This window comes from Tiliqua scincoides, chromosome 3 (genome assembly GCF_035046505.1).
Source record: "Tiliqua scincoides isolate rTilSci1 chromosome 3, rTilSci1.hap2, whole genome shotgun sequence".
NCBI lineage: Eukaryota > Metazoa > Chordata > Lepidosauria > Squamata > Scincidae > Tiliqua > Tiliqua scincoides.
In genome coordinates this window covers 41162793-41178304 of record NC_089823.1, presented here as the reverse complement: position 1 = coordinate 41178304, position 15512 = coordinate 41162793, and the positions used below count along the sequence as shown (strand labels likewise).

The 15512-nt window shown below is 41.7% G+C and overlaps 1 protein-coding gene across 3 annotated transcripts in view; it reads right to left on the bottom strand.

Annotated features, from left to right (window-relative positions):
• The window catches only part of PHLDB2 (pleckstrin homology like domain family B member 2), a 96103-nt gene that overhangs the window by 12321 nt on the left and 68270 nt on the right, over positions 1-15512 (bottom strand). For 2 of the 3 annotated variants that reach the window (XM_066619411.1, XM_066619412.1), the window contains 4 exons: positions 14975-15085; positions 12995-13084; positions 5032-5163; positions 3527-3626 (listed from right to left, as the gene is read on the bottom strand). In XM_066619411.1, the coding sequence (XP_066475508.1) occupies positions 3527-3626; positions 5032-5163; positions 12995-13084; positions 14975-15085 (433 nt within the window). Of the gene's footprint in view, positions 1-3526; positions 3627-5031; positions 5164-10729; positions 10874-12994; positions 13085-14974; positions 15086-15512 lie in introns of all 3 variants that reach the window. The other variant, XM_066619413.1, reaches the window with a different exon arrangement.

The window sequence follows — 15512 nt, the reverse complement described above, 5'->3', positions numbered from 1 at the left end:
CTAAATCACTGTGTGGGGATGCTATAGCACTGGCGTCGCTCCTGCTGCATCCCATTGAGTGTTTTAGGCTTCTGGAGGTTTCCTTGGGGTAAGGGGACATTTGTCCCCTTGACCCAGGATAAGCCCCAGCAGCTTCTATGGGGCAACTCAGATCTGTGCTAGCTCAATCGCTGGCACAAATCTGCATTGCTCCATGAAGGTAGATCGGGGCCGAGAAGCGGCTTCGGTGTACGTCGTAGCTGATCCCACCCGCTCTTGGGCCAGATCCACCCTCCTTCCCACCTATCACTGCCCACCTCCTCAGCTGTATGTCAGCTGTAAAGCAGCCTCCACCAGTACAATGCTAGTTACACTGGTGGAGAGAAGAACAGAATTGGGGAATAAACCACCTACAGCCTGTGGTGGTTCCCTATCCTGAAACATTCTTTCCCATATTCATCATGGGCAACTGGTGCTGGAGAAGATGGAGCATTCTCAAACCTCTATGTAACTGTTCCAAACTGAGTGAAGAAATTTGGGCTAAGTGGGTTAAACCAAACTATGGTTCAATAACAAAAAAGTGGCATATTCTTTTTTAGGAATGGGAAGCAGAGGATAGTATTAAATGAGGAGATCAGAAAATCTCCAGGGTGATGCAGGGTATGACAATGATGGCCTCCCCATATTGTTTGTGCCTAGCAGAGGCATACTGCTGCCGCCCATGGAGGTTCCCATTTAATGATTATAGCTAACAGCTGTTGAGCCTACTTCCTTGACTTTGTCTAGCATGAAGATTCACTACATCTGACTCCCAAGGAAACAACAATACTCTGTTCCATGTACCATTGCTCCATGGAGTCATGCAAAACTACATTTGACAAAATCAAACTCCAGTGTTAGAGGTAAACAAAGCAACCATCGCTAGAAGCATACAGAAAATTAAGAAGTAAAAACAATACAAAGATGGTTATTTAAAGCAGTGTAATAATTTTTTCCCCCAGAACAATCAATATGGTAGCACAGAACAACACTGAGATAATGACTACACCTCTATAGGCAGCTGCTAGTTTTTTTGTTGTTTTTTTTAAAGGAGCACAGTCAAGTAGATTTATACCCTTAAAAACAACTTTTTCTTTTAAAAAAACAAAACCGCATTGCCATCTTAATACTTTCTGTGTTCCTGTGTTTGCAACTGCCTCACAGCCCAATCCTATCCACCCTGACGCTGTAGGCTACAGTGGTGCAAAATGGCTTTACCCCAGGTATCCCTTATCCCAATGGGTCTCCTTGGATCTGCACCCACTTGTTGAGCAGGTGCAGACTCAAGGAGGCCTGTGCCAGGCTGCCCAGCCTGGGAGGCAGGATAGGATACAGTGGCAGACTCTGTTGCTGTCTCTGCCCCCCCCCTTGATACCTCCCCTCCCCTCCCCCCACCCAGTTCCACCCTCTTCGCACCTTCCTCCCACCCTCCCCCTGGCGGTGATACTATCTGCAGCTTCTCTGCAACGTCCACCCAGTGCTGAGGTCCAGTGCCAGCACTCCCTCCTCACTGGGTGTCACAAATGTGCTTTATGGCATGTTTGTGACACCCAGAGCCAACAGTACATGCATACTGCTGGAGACTGTAGGATTGGGCTCTCAGTCAGATACTGCTTTCTTCTTCCAGCACTCAAAAGCCTGCATGCTTTTGGTGAAAGAGGGGAGAAAGAGGAAACTGCTAAAAGATGGGAGAAGACAGCAGTTTCTATACTGTTTGCAAAAAATGAAGAGCCAGCAAGGCAGCCCAGTAAGAAAGGTTTAGCTGTATCACTGGAAAACATACTAAGTGGCAGGACAACTGTCTTCTTATCAGACTAGTTCTAGCAGGCATGTAAACAGTTGTTTTCCTGGTAGCCGGTGGAAAGCAAGGGATATTCCAAGGGGCATTTTTGCAAGTTGGAAGAGAGTAGATCCTTAAATATTTCTCACATACAGAACATAGGGATGTATGAGCAGGAAATTACACAAATTTTCATGGACTCTTATAAATAATTGCCAAGCTGCCACCTGTGTGAACAGGCATCTAGAAATTGTGCATTCAGGTAGTAAGGCATTAACATGAAAATAAATACTCAGACATAGGATCTTCACAGCCCAATCCTGAACTGCCCAGGGCGCCCAGGCTCGGCAGCACTGAGAACGGCTGCCGTCAGATCCTGTGTGCCCCAGGCTACTGCAGGAGGTGCCTCGGGAGAATGGGACTTTCATCCCCTTCTCCCAGGTAAGGTAAGCAATGGGACTACTCACTTTACCACCAAGGTAAAGGCGCTCGTGTAGGGCGTGGGGCCCTCCCCAAGCACCTTGGATCCTGCAGAGGGGAGCTCCGCAGACCCGCTTCCCTCCCTCCCCCGGCACACCTCCAGCCCACCCCCTCCCCATGTCATACCTGCCCGTCATGCCTCCTCCCAGCCCTCTCCCCACCCCCCACAGGCCTCCCCCTTCCCTGGAATCCCTCCTCCCCACCCCCGTCCCCACCTCCTGTACCGCAGCTCAGCGGTCCAGGAGAACCGCCGAGCTGCGGAAGCTGGGTGACCGCCCCACGTTTGCCCAGCACCGGCCAGTGCTGGGCTAGCACAGACGGAAGCCTGGCAGTGAGGCTAGGAAACGTGCCTTATGGCACGTTTGTGACAGCGCTCAGTGGCATGGAGCCGTGCTGCTGAGCACAGGATTGGGCTCTCACATGCCACCAAAATATTTAGATAGTTAAGCTGAATTAAGTGTTTTATTTGTAATTCTAGGTTGTACCAATCAGCAACAGCAATGAACAGAGTTTTGTAAGTACCAGTTGTTAAAAAAAAAAATCTTCCCATCTATACAGCAGAATTTCCATACATTGTAATTTGTCATGACTTGACGGTGTCCCTTTTGCCAGTAGCAACCACTGCAACAAACACATACAGCCACGCAAAGGATGCTTCTCATACCTTTCTTGCCTTTTCCTGGTTTTAATAAGACACAAAGAATTAAACAAAAACCTTCATGTTGAAGCCAGAACAATAGATATTGTAGGAACAGCGACAATTACACAAAACAGAGGTGTAATAGACCCCTGGTTATCTATCTCCTAGTACAAAGTTTTCCAAAATATAGTGGATTCTGGACTACAGTCCATCTTAGAACAAAGTTTTTGTGATTGCAAGAGGACTCATTTCTATGTAAATGTGTTTAGAAACATGGTGTAACTCCCCCCTTGCCCAAGAAAGAAAACACTTGTCTACTTTTCTTGTGAGTGCACATCATAACCTGTAAGTTTGAATTAGAATAACTGGACTATTATTGATCAGATCTGGATTGCCAATTCACTTGTGCTTTGCTTGGCTAATGTCAATGAAGCCAAGGACAATGGTGAAATCTTTATTTAAAAAAAGAAAGAAAATAAAATCACCTTGGCTTAAATGCATACCATTTTACCAATTACAACAGCCTACTGTGTAATTAGTGTGATGCTGGATTTATTTTTGATAATAGTGCATACCATTATAGGAAGACAATTTTTAAAGAGCCTTACCTTTATGTATCCTCCTTGATTCGGAATCTTTGGTCATAGTTGCCAAGCAGTGAGGAAGAACACTGCCACAGCTATTGCTCTGTCCAAGTGGGAGGTGGCCCTACCAACAGAACGTATTATAAATACTTACTCAAGTTCTTTATATGGATTTCAAGACCGTTCCATACAGATCTTTATAATGTCTGAAAGAGAACTATCAAATCTCCATCACCAACACCCACCCCCAGAAGTGACATTCTCTAGTCATCTGTGCATTTAACACTTAAAAATTTTAGTCTAGAGAAGATGTGAGAGTTCCAGTGTAGACGTTATATTGCACACAAGCATCAACCACTTGCACTTCTTGTCCCGCCTTCATTCCAAGTAAGTTTAAAAGGAATCTCAGTATGAGTAACCAGGGTAAAAATTTTCTAATTTAAGAACAGAAAAAGAGAATAGACAAATAACTCAATAGTACTGTTTTACTGGCAGCCACAAGGCAGATGTAAGGTGTGCTCTGGTAGCATGCGCTGCCTAGAGCGCCAGCAGGAAGGCCGAAGTCTTACTGCATTAATGGTTGCCAAGCTGGTGGCCTGCCATAGCGTAGGAGGCTGGAGGGGTGGGGGAAAGGGGAAAAACTGGGCAGGAACAGGGAGTGGGAAAACTGTGGAAGGGTATGGATTTGACAGCAATGGCAGCTACAGAATCTTATCTGCAGCCTCCCTGCCCCCTTTCTTTTCTTGGACTTGCACCAGTTTAATCCCTGGTGCAGATCTGAGGAGACCCAAGGTGGGATGGAAGGCTTACAAAGGGGAAAGGGGATTTAAATCCCTTTCCGAAGCTTCCGTCCGTCCGTCCCTCCCTCCCCCCCCACACACACACAGAGCTGCTTTTTGGTGCAGCTGTACATGGTGGCCTTAGGGGTGGATCTCAACAGGTGGGAAACCCTGGCCTCTGAGTGGCCCGCTTGGAGGCAGGCTGTGCAGCATGGCCTCTCCCAGTTTGAAGAGAGACTTGGCCAACAGTCTGAGGCAAAGAAGGAAGACCCATAGCCAGGGAGACAGACCAGGGACAGACTGCACTTGCTCCCGGTGTGGAAGGGATTGTCACTCCCGAATTGGCCTTTTCAGCCACACTAGACACTGTTCCAGAACCACCATTCAGAGCACGATACCATAGTCTTTTGAGACGGAAGGTTGCCAACTAAGATGTACCAGTAGGAGAGGGAAGGACAGAACTGGAGCAATAATCTACCAGAAAATTCTGCATATGTTTATATGATTAATTTCTAAAACAAACCCTGCCTAGAAGTCACACCATTCTTTCTACATGCAATACAGCCTGTCTCAAGTGATGAGGCTGACTGTGGTTGTTCAGTGGCAAAGAGAAAGCAACCTTCTTATTCCTAAAGATACTCTTCATTATTACTTGTCATTTTCTGTGGTTGAGTCCACCTGCGATGCCTCTGGATACAGTGAACATTTTATTTGATACAGATGATTTTATATTATAATGGCATCATTTACCTTAACGCTTCGTCCGAGAGTGGAACTGCTGAAATGCGGTGAAACAGAAGTGGTTTTCTTGCGTGGTAAAGTATCACTCATGTATGGGCCTTCTTTGTGGTGCTTCTTTCTCTCTTCCAGATTTCGGAAGCGCTAAGACAGAATTAGTTTAAGTTTATTAAATTTAAGTTTGGTAATCCAAGTTATACAAATCCAGCATGATTTAAAGGTAGTTTGCAGTCTGGAAATGTAATTGTTAATAAAAATCATCATGCTATTCTGAAAAGCTGAATCCTATATTAGTCTACATTTGCCAGGGGAAAAAAGACGGTAAAGAACAGTTATTTTTAAATCATTTGATGTTGCACAGAAGTGTCTAGAAAAGCAGAAACCATCTAAGATCATTTCTTCCAATGTCATTAATTTATACAAGTAATATTAAAAAATGACAATTCCAATTAAATGGACTAGATCAGTGTTTCTCAAACTGTGGGTCAGGACCCACTAGGTGGGTCACGAGCCAATTTCAGTTGTGTCTCCATTCATTTCAATATTTTATTTTTAATGTAGTAGACTTGATACTACCATAGTATGTGACTGCATCTGGAAAAATGTTACAGACCTGTACTTTTAACAGGCTACTGTGTATATGCTTTTAATAATGATAGTAAATGGGACTTACCCATGGGTAAGTGTGAGTAGGATTGCAGCCTAGGATTGTTAAAAATGTTCCTCCTTGATGATGTCACTTCCTATGACATCACATCACTGGGAACTGACAGATTCTCATTCTAAAAAGTGGGTCCCAGTGCTAAATGTGTGAGAACCACTGGACTAGATCATCAGGGTAATTCCACTAAAATTAAAGCAATTTGAACAAGGGAAGTGACTTGTTTTCATATTTATCATGCATAAGCTGTCCCAGTTTATTATGGCTAAATATAACCAAATTGTTGTGTTCCACTATAACACAAGACTTGCAAAACAAGAAAAATAACTGAAAAGTACGTACTTTGGATGTGAATCAATGCAAAAGAAGTGGTAATGAATGACAACTATTGCTTGAACGAAAGGACATTATTTAGTCTAAAGTAGTACAATTGTACTGTGATTGGATTCATGACAGGCTATGTTATACTTGGTATCATGAAGCTGAACAATTTATTGAAAGAAGGCTTATTGACAAAGTCAACTTTCTTCCTTAACATGAGTTTGATTTACAAGTTAAACTAATGTAAAGTCACTAATGTAAACCTGGATGATACATTTTTACATTGTGCAGGTGGAACCTATTTATGCAGGTGAGTTCCATTCCTTGACCCGCCTTAATTAAGAAAAAACTCGTTGTGCGAAATTGCATAGAGTTACGCAAATACTCAGACACTTGGGGATGGAAGGAAATTAAGGCAGCTATCCTCAATCATCTCCACCTCCTCCGCTCTGTACTCAGCCCTCCACATTGCCAGCTGTCCCCACTTCTTTCACAGGTGGGATGCTGAGCTTTTAAGAGTCCAGTCCTATGCACTCAGAAGTAAGCCCCACTGTAGTCAATGGGGCTTACTCCCAGGAAAGTGTGGATCGGATTGTAGCCTAAATCTCATGCTTTGGCTTGCTGGGAAGACTTGCTTGCTGGGCTGTTTTGTTTCCGCAGGCTGGAGCACCATCTGCTCCAGATGGAGATCCCCAGAAGGAGAGCCAGCACCATCTCAGTGGGGGGGGGGGGGATTCGGCAAACACTCCCTGGGGTTTTTTAAAACAATTCCCTCTGTTACTACCGCACCTGCCCCTGTGTGTGTGTGTTTCTGTGTGTGAGAATAAGAGAGAGAGCAGAGCGCTCCACCTTGCTGCATGTGTTCTGGCTACAGAGGTTTTCTGCCCCCCCCTTCCCTTCAGCCTCTTTGCTGCCTCAGGGGCTCCAGGAGTCTTACTGTTCCTTCAAAGGGGAACATCTTCCATGGCTCCAGGGTTATTCCCTGGCTATGCCAGGTGGAGCCTTTCTGCAGTGTTTTGGGCTGTCTTGAAAAGGAGCAGGAGGACAGCACAGGGCAAAGCAGGCAAAGGTGTGTTTGACTTTGAATTCCCCCCACCCGATTTGACTTGAGACAAATCCTCAGATAAAAAATCCATGGATAAATAGGTTGCACCTGTACTCTATTTTTAGTTTAACTTTATCTTGGACTGCCTCCTAGTTGTAATTAACAATTTATATTCCATCTGTTCATATGTATAATAGAACTGTAATATAATAACAATAAAAACAATGCACTAAGTTTAAAGCATGCTTTCACAACAGATTATTCAAACTGCCCAGTGCTTTCCTCCACCACTGGAGCCAATACAGCCATGCTCATCTATTTGCTGCATCTATTGCTGCATCTGTTGGTGGGGGCCATCAGGACACCTGTGAGAGGTTAGTAAAAATAATTTTCTGCATACCTCTGTTGGCCTATAGGTCTTTTTGGATCTGTTCCAGCTATGTAGCTGGTGACTGTCCAAGGAGAACGGGAAGGGGTGGCCTAAAAAGGCAGGGATAGAATCCAGCATGCACTTTTGTTGCTTCCACCCCTTCAGGCCTGCTCCATGCCCTCCCTACTCCAGAATGCCCATGATCCTCTCCCTCTCCATGTCAGCTGCCAACTTGCCAAGGCTGGCAAAGCCTCTTGGAGCACTTGTCACAAAGGCCTCACCTCCCACCATTTACAGCAGTGGCCCAGCAGAGTGCCACAGTGGCCTGGGTTTCACACCAACATAAAGGGCCTTACACTGCTGGAACATGAGTTTTGGGAGTGCAACACCTCAGGCCAAAGTTGCTTAAAAACTTAATGCATCATTGGAATGCCTTCTATTATAAGGAAATATAAATGCCTCGAGGTGCTTTGGTGCAAACCTACCTATTTGTTTCTAGAAAAGCCTCCCTATAAACTATTTATTGCAAATACTTTGGATGGTTAAGATGGTTTCTGAAGCATTATTTGAGTAATGCTTCACCAAGTAATAGATACAGTTCACCTTTGTTGTCTAAAATGCTTCACTGTTAAAATAGTCTACTGTGCTTATCTCATTAATGGAGATATTCAAGAAGAGTTTTAAAATTGCACAAATATTCAAATGTCCAATTTAATATCTGATATTCATAGATCAAGGAATAGATTGCAAAAGTTTTCTCTTAAGTATTGACCTTTGCTAGTTTGATGCACATGTAAGGAAAAAGGCTTTTGTTTATGTATCCCCAGCTGGATGCATATGCACTTTGTCTCTGATCCAGCAGCTAGAGGTGTAGATGCAGAATTCTACCAATCAGCTATTCTGCAAAATGAGAGTTTGAGGTTGGATCAGTTCCCCACCCCACTTCCCAGTCTCCTCTAAACAGCTAATTAGAAGATTTTTTTTAAAGGCTCCATGCATACAGCCCCCTGGCACACTGGATTGGGGCAGAAAAGTTCATGCAAACAGCATTTCATTGGGAAGACTGCCTGCCCTTAAGCTTGTTACCTGCGATTGCCTTCGGTGTTTCTTAGCTGGAAGAGGAGGTGGTGTGTCAGGTAAAGAAAGAGACTCTATATTTGTAGCCCTGACCTCAGGCCAGTGGGCTGGCGAAAGTTGGGCAAGAGGGTGAGGAGAAAGGGAGTGAGGAAACACAAATCCAGACCACAGAGGTGATCTTAGCTTTATAGGAAAGAAAGAAATTATGTTCAGAGTTTTCTAAATGAAATGGCATACAAACTGCAAACATACACAAATGGCACTTTAAAGACATACAGATTTAGAGTGACATAACGGTGGATTTAAACCCACTTTATCAGATGCTGTGATGTGTTAGCCATGGTGAACATCTAAGAATGGAGGGGGAAGCTGCACTTTATTGGAGGAGTTTTGCCACAAGCTCATGGCATTCTAATAGGGGAAAGCAGATATGGGACTTTCCAAATCAACACCAACAACAAATATATTACTACTAGTGCCGAGATGAGAACCACAATGGTTTAAATAGGTAGCAACACAATCCTATGCATGTTGTGCTAGTTATTTAAACCACTGTGGTTCTCATCTCATCTAAGCAGAAGAAAGTCACATGGTATTCAATGGGCCCTACTCCCAGAAAACTGCATACAGGGTTGCAGCCTATGATTTTCAAGCATTTAGGTAAAAGCTAGGTATCTCAGGCTCAGCTATTGTTCCTGCCAATACATATGATGTATTATGTATAGTAACAAAAGGTATTTTCTATACTTAAGATTATTGCCTTAAATACATAATAAGATGCAACCTTCCCTTCTTCCACACTCTCATAACGTAGCAAGAAAAAGTGAGGAAAGTAGCCTAACAAGAAGAAATTTTGTAACTCTTATTAAATATTCAGAAATATACATAAATCTCTATATACCAATAAACAACAGAGGGTTTAATATTCTATCCACACTCTGCTAAGACCCTTAAGAATGCCAACGGATTATACAAACTAAATTATTCAAACCTAATTATTTTGATTTAAAATTCTGCACACAAAAGCCAGTCCCAAGACAGACAGCTCTCAATTTGCACAGGGGTTATGTTCCTGGAAAATAATGCATATATCAAAAAAGGCATAAATGAGAATGGTTTTTCTCATAAAAAACAATGGGATTGACATGAGTTAGGTTAAGTTTGTTAGTCAGCATGTTAGGGGAAAAGTTGATGACTGGTGATAATGGAGGGAGGCTACTGGGAGTGGGACGAGGCTGCTATGTAGATGGCTAAGATTGTTCATAGAAGGAGTTCAACCACCCTGGTGATGTCACAATTATGTATACATAGTGCAAAAGTACCCTGGTTAGAATTACAAGGCGCCTCTTCTCAGAAACTGTTGATGTTGCTACTGAACAGCTTCAACCCATCACCTAATCAACCCATTTGCTTTATAGGGTAGAATAGCAGGAAACTTATTTCATGCAGATTCACAGATCCTTCAAAAAGCAATTGTAGGCCATTGTTGGCTTGCAAGGGTTACACGCTCCACTTCCTCATCAAGTTGGCTACCAGCTTCTCCTCAAATCATGCCTCATTGCCTCAAGAGCAAAATCTTGCACTGAAAAATGTGCCATTTAAAAATGAGGCTTTGAAAGTCACACTTCCATCCTTAATTTGCAAATCAAGCTATTTCAAAAATGTGCAAATTAAGAATGTGTAAATTGAGAGCTACCAGTCCTTCAGTTGTAGTAGTCTCCTTGTCAGAAGGGCAAATGGCTTTAATTTTCTGAAAGGCTAACTAGTTTCCAACTTGTCATTGCCAATGATTCTTTTTAAGGGCCTGTTCACCCTTAACATTCTGGTGCAAAATCTCAATGTGGTTAGTCTCAGGTTCTTAGATACCTCTCTCCCCCTCACTGCACTAAGAAAGTAATGAATGGTGGTCCATACTACATTCAGTTAGTACAATAAGTTTCTGACCTCACTAATGGTCCCTGGAAAGAAGGAAGGGAAGTTGAACTGGGTGATCAGAGAGAAACCGTATTCAGATTAATACTGTACAGTCCAGTTCTCCACACTATGATGAGGATGGATATGGATGCGCCCAAGACTTATACCTGATTAAGATTTCTTTCTGGAATAGGACATGCATATCAGATTGAGTTGGCTCTGTCTAGCCAAAAACATTTTAATGATAAAAAGTGCAGTTTCACAATTAGCCTACATACACCGAGTGAACAAAAAATGTCAAAAGAACATCTCTCAAACAAACCTCTTTATTTTGCGGCTGGCTCACCAAGCCAGCTGTGGAAGATTCAGTGGGAACAGCGTCAGCAGCAGAGGGGGGCTGGGTGGAAGGGGATATATTCGTGGAATTGCCATACGGCTCATTAATGTCACTTACACTCAAATAACCCTGAAAGGAGGAATGCAGAGGTTAAACATGAAAAAGAAGCAAAAGCCAAAAGGCATGCAAGAGTATTACGGTACCCAGTGTGCTGTGAAGGTTAGTGTGGAGTGATACAGCCAATTTTCTGTGGTACTACAAAAATGTTTCATTAAAATATGAAGAATACTCAAAATTACAAACAGAATTTGAATGCATTCAATTACACTTTAATTACATAAAATCAATTTATTTTTAAAACATTACTTGTTTTGAAGGTGGGTATTATAATGAGATACAACCAGCATAGCTTAGGCCTGGTCTATGCAGGAGAATGAGGTGGTAGAGTGGATCATAACATTTCACACTGCAGAAGTATGAGTCATATTTTTCAATGCTCTTCCAAATTTAAACAAAAAAACATCTTCCTGGAAGTAAAAGTTCTACATCACAGAGAAAGCAAGACCTTCTCTGGTCCCAGCTTGCTACCTGCTGTGCTAGTTTCAGCTTAGGTTTTCTACATAGGAACTTTCAAAAATGTGATCCTCACCAGCACTCTACCACCTCAGAAATTTACGGCCTCATTCCATAGCATGTGGAGAGTATGCTTTGAGGTGTCTGATCTAGAGTATTTAAAGTTAAAACAAAGTAGCTAAAAGTAACAGAGTTCAAAATTAAATTTCTAGTATTTTCTCTTGAACGTTCACAGTGCTCAGGAGAGCCAGGAAGAAGAGGCCGCCATGAATGAGGGGCATCATGACCACATGATGGGAAGTGCTGCTTTAGTCCTTGCATCCATCCCAGTCTGGGCCACATCTCATGACTGAGAACACAGCAATGAATTCATGAGGAGTAAATAATTTAGAGTGTAACTATATTCTCTTGTTTTTTACAATTTTTTTTAAAAAGAAATGCATATTAGTTTTGATTAAGACAAAGCAGCTGCAGCTCTCAATTTCAAGTATATGCAATTTTCAGACAGTAGTAGCAGCAGCAGCAGCAGAGAGATTTTAGGCAAAGGCAAGCATCAGAAATGGAAGAGCGACTTTTCTCTTTATTCCCAAATTCTAGCTGAATGCAGTTCTGGAAACGCTGTCAGAATTGTTCATATAACTTGAAATGTATGGCTGTAAAAATTATGAAATGGATGCTCAAATGTATGACCAAGGAGGAAAAATCAGATCTGGACATTTGACCTCTTCTTTGGAGAGATGATTCACACTGGAATATTGACTTCAGATACACTTACAAACTCTAAAGGGTATAATTATTATTATTTTGCATGAGTGATGTCCTTCAATATGCACACACGTATATGTTAGAAAAAAATCACTTTTGGTAACTTTCTGAACATAAGGATATCTTGCCACAAGGAAAAAGACACAGAGAGACATGTCTGACAGCATCCTGATAGGAGCCCAGTGCATGCAAAAACAAAGGGTGTGGTTATATTGAATTTTGTAAAAATAGAGGTCATCCCTTGTTATCCACTGGGGTTCCAGTCCACAACCCCTAGTGGATCAAAAAAATCAATGGGTTAAAAAAAACAGTGGAAAGATAGATTTAAGGACCCACTTCCAGGTTTCTTGACCCTCCATTGCTCCTAATAAGGTCGTGCCTAGACATCCACATGGGTTTGATTTTGGGACACCCTGCCGATACCATAAAACGTATTAAATAAAAGCAGTTTAAAAAAATTAAGAAGTATGTCCCTTTACAACTGTGGTTTAAGAACTGCTTTTCTTACTATTGTAGAGAGACAGTCAGCAATTAGAAATACAAAGGGCCCCCTGTCTTTGCCTGGCTCAGCTGAAGAATGGAATGACTGTCCCTCTACAACAGTAAGAAAAGCAGGTTTTTAAACTGTGATGTTAAAGGAATGCATTTTTCTCCTTCTCCAGGGATCAGTACATTCCTTCAAAGTTGCAGTGGCCATTTGTGTTGAGTCAAACCCTTGTATAAAAAATCCATGTACAACAAAGTTGGACCTGTACTGCTTAAATAAACTGATCATCATTAAAACATATTGGATTAAAATTCTACTCTCAACACTGAACATTATAAAATGTATTGCTATAAATCATCATCTAATTCAAAGATTACAGCAGGCACAGTTTTTTCCCCGGTCTCTTTTCCAAGTTTCACATTTACCTCTTTTAGACTGCTGGGACTTACAGGGAACCCTTTTCCTCCAGAAACCGAAGAGTACTTCTTCTCTAGAAGACAAAGGTTCTCCTTCTCCTGTTGAAAAAAGATAACAATTATAAAGTCAAATTCTGAAAAGCAAGATATAAAAAGAGAAGATCTTTCTAACAAAATGTCACAAATAGTTTTACAGCACAATTCTATGCATGTTGACTTAGAAGTAAGTCCCACAGTGTTCAGTGAGACTATTACTCAGGTAAGCATTACAGCCTTATATTTGTTCTCACATACCTTTTCTTTTGCAGTAATAGAACCATAGCAAGAAGATCTGAAATGCATGCTTCACTTGGGAACTGGGGGTGAGTAAATTACTTCACTTTTACTTCCTCTTGCTCACATCATTATTACTCTGTTTATGTTCTTTTCTTCCAGCACTTGATAATGAATCTCATTATCTCATTCCTGTGTACAGTTCTCTATCCATGTATATATGGCGATTCCACATTTCATCTGACAAACATGTTTGCTGCATGTACAATGGTATTATTCTGTTGTTTCCTCCAGCAAACATGCAATCACACATCCCTTTTAGGGGTGTGTATCTCTAACATCAAGTATCTGATGTATGCACACTTGTGTTTTCTATAGCAAACACATAAAGTGTGGGTGACACACAGGTGTATACAGTGTTTGCTATAGAAAACATGAGGTGTATGCATCAAGTGCTGAGTCATCTATGGGAAAGGGTCTTTTCTGCTTAGTTCAGTACTTCCTTGACACTAGAGCTACACACTCCTAAAAGGGATTGAGGAAATGCTGGCAAGATTACTCTATCTCAGAAAGATTTACCCTTAGTACAGGGTGACCCAAAAAAAAAACAGAACCCACAAATCTTTGAATAAAACTGTTAATTTTAATTTTTCTTCTTTTTTCTTTCAGGGTATACAAGTCGACTTTGTGCATGAAATATTGGAACAATAATCTTCCTCAAACTCAATAAGTTTGAGTTCAGTAAGTTTCTTGAAATTTACTGGACCTTTGTAGGAATTAATAAAATTTTTATGGGTTCTGTTTTTTTGGGGTCACCCTGTAACTTACATCAGTCTTCTTCCCACTTTTAGTCACTCTACTCTGACAAAGAGTTTGGTAGGATTCAAAAACTTACTCATTACTTTGTGGTATTTTAGTTGTTTCAAATAAAGCCCTACTACCATTCCCTATTTGGGCTTTTCTTTTCTTTAATAGACCAATATGGCTATGTATGTTCTTTTTTCCAGTTTTGGAAGAATACACAGTATACAAAATTACAAAAACTGCATAGTATACAAATGCTATATTGAAATCTCCTTGGCCCATGAATAAAACTAAAATTTGAGTGAGCTAAACACTGATATCACCAGAATCAGAATCAGGGATGAAAACCTAACCAACTTTCCAGCACTTAGGTAAGGGCAATGCAGCTCCAAGATAAGGGAACAAACATTCCCTTTTCCTGAGGAGGCCTTCCTGACTGCCACCAACTGCAGGGTGCAGCACATGACCCACTGGCACAGCTGTGTCAGTGAGCGACACTTGGTTAGGATTTGGCCCTTGGTCTCTTAAGCTGCCATCCTGGACACACTTACACAGGACAGTGTGAACTTAATGGGGTTTACTTCTGAGTAGACATGCTTAGGATTACACGGTTACTGTCAGAGACAAGTCTGTTTAATTGCAGTCTGTTGACTATTGCTTTATGCCAAATCCTGATACCCTGAGACACAAATCCCGCTTTAGTTTCTTCTTCTTTATCAGTAAAAATATTGTGTCACACAACTCCTTATTACAAAACTTCCACGGTTCAGCTTAGTGAACATTCTGCAAAGTGACATACAATTTGATAATGAGGAGTAACCTTGTCAAATTTTTCCCCAATTTCTGCAAAGCTACACAGCTAATTACCATATTGCCACTGCTACTATATTTGTCTTAAAGAGAAATACTTACCCGTTGCAACATCATGAGCAGGTTATTCTTCTCTTTGACAAAATGGTCTTGCTCCCTTTGCGCTTGCTGGACAAGGTGATTGGCTTGCTTTTTAAGAGCTGATATTTTCTCCTATTGCAAACACAGCATCAACACTTACTCAATATGAGATTGGGAAAACTATGTATGCAGCACAGAACTTATTCGTTAAGAATGAACTGGAAGACAGGAAAGTTACATCTGCACTAGCAATACTTTGTAATTGTTTTTGTTTTCCTTCATTTTGGTCTTCTCTGTCTCTAAGATTAAATAGACTAAACACACAGTCCTTGCACTGGCTAGTTCACACATTATACAGCAACAAACTGAGCATTGCTACCAAGTTCACACACAACAGGAACCTGCAGCCAATCTAAGGCTCTCTTGTGAGAGTTTTCAAACATCCGTTTGTTATACTCATATTTTACACTTTTAGGCAGGGCTTTTTTTCTAATGGAACGCGAGGGGACGGAGTTCCGGCACCTTTTTGCAGGGGCCCCTCCCCTTCGGAGGCATTCCG